The sequence below is a fragment of the Euprymna scolopes genome, chromosome 17 (genome assembly GCF_053919585.1).
Source record: "Euprymna scolopes isolate OS-2025 chromosome 17, ASM5391958v1, whole genome shotgun sequence".
NCBI classification, from domain to species: Eukaryota; Metazoa; Mollusca; class Cephalopoda; order Sepiida; family Sepiolidae; genus Euprymna; species Euprymna scolopes.
Window position 1 is genome coordinate 11568599 of NC_136498.1, and position 10293 is coordinate 11578891.

General features: G+C 32.3%; 1 protein-coding gene across 1 annotated transcript in view; it reads right to left on the minus strand.

Moving 5' to 3' along the window:
- Positions 1-9388, minus strand: part of LOC145296661 (uncharacterized) — a 214994-nt gene extending 205606 nt beyond the window's left edge. The window contains exon 1 of the mRNA XM_080142600.1: positions 8842-9388. Within this exon, the coding sequence (XP_079998726.1) occupies positions 8842-8899 (58 nt within the window). The 5' untranslated portion in view covers positions 8900-9388. The remainder of the gene's footprint in view (positions 1-8841) is intronic.
- Between the last annotated feature and the right edge of the window lie 905 nt (positions 9389-10293).

A 10293-nucleotide genomic window follows, 5' to 3' on the forward strand; every position in this document is an offset into this window, starting at 1 on the left:
TAAATAGAGTAATGTTGCCATATATGGGCTATAGCTTTCGGAAGGACCCTCGCAGTATATACTTTCTTTAATATTTCGAATATATATATATATATATATATATATATATATATATATATATTGCTTGATACATTGAATAACAGAATGAAAATGTGTTGAGATACGTATTAACTCTGTATATTTTCAACTTATTTGAAGAGATATTTACCACACCAATTGACATAAATTTATATATATATATATATATATATATATATATATATATATATATAATTGTGATTCAATGAATTTCAAAAAACTCTTATTGAAACGAAGTGTTTGAGTTTTATATCAAAGATTTTTATTATTTTAAGCAAGACAAAGAATACTTTAGAAAATTAATCTCCTTAACCTATAGGGTGTCGATGTCTACCATCTCATCTATAGGTTAAGGAGAATAATTTTCTGAAGTATTCTTTGTCTTGCTTAGAATAATAAAAATCTTTGATATAAAACTCAAACACTTCATTTCAATAAGGGTTTTTTGAAATTCATTGAATCGCAATTTAATTTATTTGCTCTATCTTGCATATCGAGCAATTCTTATTTAGATGAGATAACTTATAGAATATTACTGCCAGTAATATTTTGTAAATCTTATAATCACAGGTTTCCATTCCAACTGATTGTAAAATAAAATTATTCTGAAGAATATATATATATATATATATATATATATATATATATATATATATATATATTTAGGACAAATAAGGAAAGATAAATGTGTGACAAGAAACACAAGTAACTATCATAAAAGATCAATTAAAAAAACAACAACAATAACAAAAGCCTGGATCATTTACGACCATTTGTATGTCTATCAAGAGCTCACATTTCGCACCGATAACACCCTAGATGGAATTAAACATGTTTGGTGCGGCCAGAAGCTAAGTGAGCATTTCGTAAACGTCTTGGAGGTTTCCTTTTATTCTTTTTTGTTCACTTACGTCAAATGTCGAACAACATATAAAAAAAACCATCTTTACTGTGCATGATTGTTGAATTGTTTTTAAAGTAACAAAATATTTAAAAAATTTAAACGTAGCAACCTATTTAAGAAAAAAAAAATTTTACTGCGCATGATTGTTGAATTGATCGAAACTTAAATTTCGTCACACGCTCTACAACTTTGAAAAGCGACGATTTCATTTGAAAGTTTGTATATGAAATGTTAGTCCATGCAATGTTTCTAAATATTCTTTGCATTTTATAGCTCCGATAATTAACTAAGAACATTTATGAAATATTTTTGTTTTAAGATTGAAAAATCGAGGTTTTGATGATTATGATCGATAGTGGATAAGTAATAACTGGAACTATAACAAAACAAGCATGATAAAATCGAAATATATATATATATATATATATATATATATATATATATATATATATATATTTATATATATATATATATATTAATTTTATTTATGCAAACATTAATGGCTACATATGTGCATACATGTTTCTGTAATCACCCACGTTAGGGGATTACGTCTTCAGGCCAAGAATTACCGTCGAAAGTGATATTTCCACCAAATACATTTTCCTATTTCGTTTATCAAGTTAGCATGCAACCTGGGTGGGGGTCATAAAAAACGGTAAAAGGATGAGTGAGGTCTTTTGAAGATAATAAACATCTTTTTTTCTTTTCCCTTTCCCCTTCCAAGCTAACTTTTGGTTTTTATGGCATAAGGTACTTGAGAATTTAGTTTTCTTGTGTTGGAGTCTCTAAGTTAAGAACGTTAGCGATGGTCAGCTAAGTACTGACCGGTGCCTTTTAATCTACATCCACCCACACACACACATGCAACACACATACACAGACACCCCCCACACACACATTAATACGTATATCCAAAAGCGAATCCATGCTGTACGTGAGTTCAATGAGTGGCAAGTATTTGCCCTCCTAATAATCTTCCATTCTATACTAGGTGTTTAATAAATAAAATTAATATACCTGCTCTGTTCACTCATTGAGCACTATTTTGGTAGACACATGTTGTTTCATTGGATGTACTTCTAGGAAACTAAACTCTACTGACTATATATATATATATATATATATATATATATATATATATATATATATAGAGAGAGAGAGAGAGAGAGAATGAGAGAGAGTAAGAGAGAGAGTAAGAGAGAGAGAAGATATATATATATAGATATAGAAAGATAGAAAGATAGATAGAAAGATAGATAGATCGATAGATATGGGTTTCGATATGTTTCCTTCTTTAATGTGACATTTAAATATGAACTCCACCGAAACATGTATGCATATATGTAACCAATAATGTTTGTATACCTAGATGGAAATCCAATGAAACTAACGTGATTATTAATTAACGTGATTCAATTCAGGACATAGCTGGTATACAGTTTGTATACTGTACAAACACAATTGGTTGCATATGTGCATACATGTTTCAGTGGAATCTCAATTCAAGGATAATACCTCATCAGAACAAAAAAGAATCAATATTGAAATCGGAGTTTTTGGAAGGGTGTGCTGAAGGGAGCGAGTAGGGGTGAGGAAAGAGGGGAAGTACGATTTCGTGTAGTTAAGTTGTCGCTCGTTTTTAATAGTACCAATTCCGTTTCGAAGCTCTGAGTTAAAGAATTAGGATGCCTTACTTTTGGAACGACCCTCGTATATATATATATATATATATATATATATATATATATATATATATATATATATATATAACTTAATGTAAAAGGAAAAGAGAAAGTTCAATTCCACGAAGGAGACTTATACGGATAATGCCAAGCTCAACAATAATTATTGGAACTTATACAATAGGACAGTGGCACCAATCAAAATCAAAATTACCCACTCCATAGAAAATAGGCACCTCACAAACCGTTAAAATAAATTATCACGCAGCAACAATACACTCCCTATTTAACCATAATACATATATCCCTGAATCTCAATACTATGTTAAAAACCATATATAATCTTATAATTCATACTATATATAAGAAGCTTCTCTTTATTTATTTAGAATTTAATAAAGTTTCCCCAACATTCCGAAATTCCTCTTAATCTCTTTCGTCCCTAATGAACCTTACGCTAGACGCCGCATCTTCCCCATGCTACCTAGCACCTTCTCTACTCTTCTGATGAGAAGCATTAGGCTTCGAAATGCAATGGCATAAAAAGTCCTTCTATCCCCCAAATTTTGCCTGTATTCCATTATTAAATAAATGATCCATTCTATATCTACCTATATATAGTTTTGTGTCTTCATTTCATACTCTTCTTGTCCTATTATATATATATATATATATATATATATATATATATATATATAAATCCAGGCTGAGATGTTCAAAAGTAGGAACCAATGAATACAACGAGGTTGTTAGATAGTGCTCGATAACAAGAGCAAAAAGTTCTTCTTATTTATTCGAAAGTAAACAGTTGCATTTGGTCGCTTTTCTGTTGGTGTTTCTATATTTAAAATTTTACTTTTTTTCTTTCACATAGTGTTGCTATTATTTCATCGGCAATGCTCGGCTTTATCCGGCTGTTGAAAGCCAAGCTGAACGTTGAGTTACGTCTGGTTCGTTAAATGTATAAGTACTAATTATTTTTTTTAAATAACTACACAACACTCTAAACTTAAATCATTGTGAATTTATTAAAACAGTTCTTTAGGAAACAAATATTTAAAATAAAGTGGCGCTTATGCACATATGTTACCGTGCTATTTTTTAAATCGTATTTTCTCCTTAAATTCCAGTTTTACAATATCTTTTTGTTTATTAAATTGTTAGGTGAAAATACAGAAAACTCGGTCGGTTTATAATGTGTGGAAAATCTAGCTCCCGAAAAAAAGGGCACTCTGGATAGTAACAAAAATAAACAAATTGCCTCAGTCTCAAAGGATTTCCCCTCTACTAATCGAGGAAAAACGGTGAAGTGCGTTCACCCTTTGTTTCTCCCCCTCTACCTCTCTTCCTCTTTTAATATCTCTCTCCATCCATCTCTCCCTCTCTCTCAATCTATTTTTCTCTCTATATCACCTCGTTTTGAGATCCTTTCTCTATCTCCCTCTATCTTTCTCTCCCCTTCTATCTTTTCCTCTGTCTCGGTCCCTCTCTGTTTCTAACTCCCCCTTTCTATGTCTATCTCTCAATCCCTCTAACTCTCTCTATATATATATCTTTCTCTTTCTCTATTTTTCTATCACTTTTTCTTTTCTATCTCTATCTCTCTATCTTCCTCTCTATATATCCATCTCTTATCCCTCATCCTATTTTAGTCTCCTAAATTAATTACAGGGAATAAGACATTGTCAAAACATGGATAAATCCTATTTTAATCACGTAATTTACTTACTGTAAGAATAGAAGTTATTTGGAAATTACTGCTACCTGGAACAGCACCAGGACTAACTGGTAAAACCTTTCGAATTAAATAGATTTTGGCAGCCATTCAGTAACAAAATGACAGCCCTTGCTGCATGCGCAATACCTGCGCCCTTGCTACCAAGTAGAAGAACTGCTTATTCTACTTTGAAATTACTATTAAACATACAATAGTTCCAAAATCTCATATTCAACATCCCCAAATCATCCAGTATGGGAAAAATATTGCAGAAATACAAACTTATTGTTTGGGATGAATGCACAATGGCACGCAAAAAATCACTTGAGGCTCTTGGTCGATCCTTGCAAGATTTGCGTGGCAATGTCAGACCATTTGGGAATGCAGTATTATTGCTTGTAGGAGATTTCAGGCAAATGTTGCCTATATTTCCTGAATCAACACCAGCAGATGAAATAAATGCTTGCCTCAAATACTCTACTTTTTGGTGCCTTGTGAAAACATTAAACTTAATGCAAAATATGTGTATCCAGTTGCAGACTACTCGATCCGCACAGAAATTTTTACATCACTTGTGGGAAATTGGGTACGGAAAAGTGCCGGTTGATCCGAGTTAAGGACGAAATTCTTTGACTGTTAACTTCTGTAATTTTATTACATCAAAAGAAGTGTTGGTAAATGTTTTTTTCATATATTCAAATATAATGTAACGAATTCCACTTGGCTGTGTGAACGAGCTATTCTTGGAGCTCAATACAAAGATGTCCATGAACTGAACGCTATTATTCAACTTAAAATTTCAAGTGAGGTAATCACATACAAATCCATCGACACTGTGATAGAAGCAGATAAAGTGGTTAATTATCCAACAACTAGATTTGCCAGGGATGCCACCGCATGTACTGCAACTGAAAATTGGCAAACTAATTATCATGTTGTGAAATATAAACCAATACAAGCTTCGCAATGGCACATGGCCTGTTGTAAAAGAAAAAAAAAAACAATACCATAGAAACAACAATCCTAATTTGTTCAGATAGGGAATCCTTCTGCAGCAATACTGACTATGACCACATGATTGAAATTAAGGGCAGTGTTAAAATCAGATTTATTTTATTGTTTGTTTTTGCTTGTCTGCTTCATCTGTACAGATGATCGCCATCCCACCCAACAACAGAAAAACACCATCAGCCCCGTCCCCTAGGCCATCTCACATAGTCACACAGGTGGCACTTCAAACCAGTAACCGACTTACATGACCTGAAGCAAAGATGACATATAAAGTCAAGTGTTTGCACCGGGTTAACTGGACCATTCTGTGGTATGGTGTCTCTGTCCACAACTACATGAGTACATACAAACATATATACATGCACACTAGCTGAGGTGTCAGTCTTTGATCGGTTTCTGGGTTTCTCAACTTTTCTTGAATTTTATAACCAGGATTTGAAGCTAAAATAACTAGAAAATATTTTTCATCTATTTTTCAAGTCTATGATGATAATCGAAATCGGTTGGGATATAACTGGTACCTTATAGCAAAAACAATTGTCTAGTGTAAGATTCGAACCTAGATTAGCATAAGATACTAAACTTATAGGTGACCACTTTAAAGACAAAGCCATCGATGTAATGAAAATATCCGTATATGTCTGAAGAAAGATTGATTATCTAAAATTGAGAAAAAAATACAAAATTTAAAAGAATCTTTTAAAGTAAAAATATATTAGTGAACCTTTATTAAATATTTTTCATTTATTTGTTATCAAAAATCCAAATTTACGATGTTGGCTAAGGAATAATTTGAATGCAATAACATAAATAAATAAATAAATAAATAAAAAAAACAAAGATTTTTCTTTCTTTTTTTTTTACATGAGGAGAATAATTTTTATTTATGTGTTTATTTTACTCGTATCCCCCCCCGGGGCATATAGCTATATTAATACGTGGACGTAAGGACTACTATCTGTGGCCATATTTACAGGGCTCTATGTAGGGAGTTTATTAGCGAGATGTCTGTTTACATTTAATAGTCAGGGACGCAAGAAACACTGAGGGAATTCAAATGTCTAGCATAAAAAAATATTAGACTGAAAGTCTTCCCAACATTTAAGGACCTGTACAGTGAATGATGAGATGTTGCTGCTTGTCAGGTTAGTCGGGGGGGGGGACACAAATGCTTTGAGTTCGTCAAAGCATGTTCCATTAAAGTATGAACTTATAAACTAGTTAGAAAATTTATCTAAAACCTTATAATTCTCTAACATAAACATATCGGCTTTGTGGCAATTTATAAAAATCCCAACCATGGAAGAGTGCGAGAAAAGTGTGTTTAGGCATTAAAAGTAGTTTTATGTCTTTGTTTTTCCTATTCTTCTCTATCTATCTATCTATCTATCTATCTATCTATCTATATATATATATATATATATATATATGTATACATATATGTATATATATGTATATGTATGTATATATATGATACATATGTATATACATGTATGTATATATATATGTAAATGCATGTATTTATATGTAAATATATATATATGCATGTATGTATATATGTAAATATATATATATACATGTATGTATATATGTAAATATATATATGTATATATATGCATGTAATTATATACAAACATACATATATATATATATATAGCTACTTAATTTACTCACATAAAATTAATATACGAAAGTATAGATTTATGCGTAAACTATAAGTATTTACTTCAAAAGTGCTCAATACGTAGGTAGAGCTAGTTAGTAATTTATCAAATATATATGGCGATTATGCTACACTTAATATTCGGCGTTTCATCCACTCTAGGACTCATCAGGCTTATGCGCATAAATCTGAGGAGTCCTAGAGTGGATGAAACGCCGAATATTCAGTGTAGCTTAATCGCCATATATATTTTATAAATTACTATATACATATATATATATATATACATATATATATATATATATATATATATGTGTGTGTGTGTGTGTGTGTGTGTGTGTGTGTGTGTGTGTTCCCTGTAGATTCCGCAACGGTTGGGCAGATTTTTATGAAATTTGCCACAAATGCACTTTATGTATCTGGCAGTGTTTTTAGATATTTTTTTTATCGGAATGTCTTCAATAAGTATTGAAAGTCGATAACTGAAAAAAAAAAAAAATCGACGACAGAAAGAACACGCGATTTGGATTAAAGTTAACACCTTATTCAACCTAACAACATAAGTACATTTGTGGAGTATTATTACCGCGCAAGCAGAAAACCCCGACATATAATATCAACAGTATGTTATTTGATATGACAAGGGCGTGTTCAAAATGAATGTTTCTTTTTAAAGCACAATTGCACCATGATACTTCACTTTTGCATTTTAAACTTACATTCAAGCCATTATCATCGCACAAACAGAAAGGTCAGGCATATAAAATTAACACTGTTTTTTAATATAACAGGGGCGCGTTCAAAATGAATGTTTCTGTTTAGAACACAAATAACGATATTAAAAAAATTTAAATCCACAGTAGGTTCTTAACAGTTCAATATAGACTACAATGTATTATTGACTAAGTCACTGCGTGGGAGGCATATAAAGTTTCTTCTCGGTGCACCGCAATGGGTCTCCAATTAGAACAAACAATCGATTTGACTGAAAAAAATGAATGATTTCAGCGATTTCGATGACAATAAAAATATCGGAGTATGAAACATTCGTTGATCATCATTGAATTCCGGGCAACGTCGAGTAGTACTGATATTATCTAATAAGGAATCGTTTGCATTAAAAGTTCAGTTAGTATTATGCATCTAAAATTGAGAAAAGCACACTTGAAAAGCATCAACGTTATGTGAAAGAAGTCGGAGTAAAACAAAATGGCCACCGAATTTGAACTGACATCGTGGTTATCTAACAACGAAACTCAAATTTTAGCTCAAAATGGTTCTTCATTTAATAATATTTATTAATAATAATCTATATTATATTTTTCTTAGTTTGTTTGTATGTTTGTTTGTCTGTTTGTTTATCTGTTCGCTCAACCTTTGCTCAGAAACTACTGGATCGATATGGCGGAAATTTTGTATGGATCTTTGTTACGACAAGATTCAGCGAATTAAGCATTATAGTATTTGTTCGATGCAGAGTTACGAATAAATATGAGTTATTATTTAATGATAAAATTGAGGAAAATTTAATATATTTAACGAATCAGTTAGACATAAGCACTCATTCTACGTCAATGTGCTATGACTTTTGCCCGTTTCTCAGAGGTTAAAAGTCTCGTGTAACTTAATAATATATCATGGAAACAATACCATAAAACTACTTTTAATATCTAATTAGATTTTCTCTCATGTTCTACCATAGCCGCGATCTTTATAAACTACCAAGCATTCCAACGAGAAACGTTAAATGTTGTTAAAGAAAACGAAAAAGAAATGTACTCACCAAAGAAGAAAGTCACAAGTAGCAAAACAGTCATCGATGCCTTCTTAAGGCACTTCATTTTGAATCGATAACAAAATAACACTGTTGTACTACTTTCTCCTCTGGTCTCTCCTGGGCTTAGTTTGTCTGTCTCCCCGTTTATTTTTTTGTCGGAAAATGCGTCGATGCCGTCTTCGGGACCGCCGGCGTCTTCAGATTGTGCCCCAGACCATCAATGACGACAGGGTTAGTATGGGCGATGTGGGAGAGAGACGCGAGGCCCACAGCTCCCTTCCTGCGCAGCCAGAAACCTTGACGAAACGTTGACTTTTTTTTCAGACAAAGACGGAGGGTGGGCTTTTAAAAATTTAGATTGACGACAATGGGAATGGGAGAGTTGATAAGGGTATGGGTATGGGCTCCGAAATCTGCAATGAGGGAGGGCGGAGGAGGAAGGCCATAAAATGTAGAGAATGAAAAATGATGAAGATGAGACGAAGGAGAAAGTTGAAAAATGAGATAGAAAGAAGTTGCTTGCTGCTGCGCGTCATATTCTATGAAGAGAAAATGAAAAGAGGAAAAGAGAAAAAAGAAATACAAGGAAAGAAAGAAAATAGAAAAACGAGAGACTAAAGAAAAGCAGAAAATAACGAGAAGAAGAAAAACAAACAAGAAGAAAATAAAAAATAAGAAAAAATAAAAAGGAAAAGAAAAAAATAACGAAAAAGACAAAGTAGAAAAGAAACAGAAATAAAAAGAAAGAACATGTTAGAAGAGACAAAAGGAAAAGAAAGAGGAATTCAAAATGAAAAAGAGAAGAACAGGAGGAAGCGGAAAGAAAAGAAAGGGCGTAAAACGAATAAAAAGAAAAGAGAAAAGAAGGAAGAACCAAAAAGAAAGGAAAAGAAAGAAAAAGTAGTATAAGAAAAATTAAAAAAACACGGAAAGAAAAAAGGCAAAAAGAAAGAGAAGGAAAAAGAAAAAAAGGAATAAAAAAGAAATAGAAGAGAAAGGTTGTTTGGTTGTTTTTGTTTTACGGCATATCAACCCTTTTCGGGTTATTTAATGCCGAATCCAAAGATTTTGAAGAAAAAAATTTTAATAGAATATATTTGTTGTTTTCAAATCAGTTTCTATTTAACCCATAGTTGGGACCCTAACAGGTACTACCACTCCGGGTCAGAGTGGACCTGGGAGCAATGGTAATTAAAGGGTGGCTCCACAAGCTGGGGCCTCACCACTGGATATAGTTTAAGGTCATATCCAGGACCCCCATTGAGGGACTTTTACCCTCTGCAGGGGGGTAGTCGGCGTATTCTAATGCTCCACCGACAGGGCCAGAAGAGAAAAGAGAAAATAGAAAAAAAGTAATGAAGGGAAAAAAAACAAGGAGGAAAAGAACAAATAAAAAGAAATGAAAGTGAAAAAAGAGAAAAACAGGGAAAAACGAAAAGAAAAAAAGAAAAAGAAGTA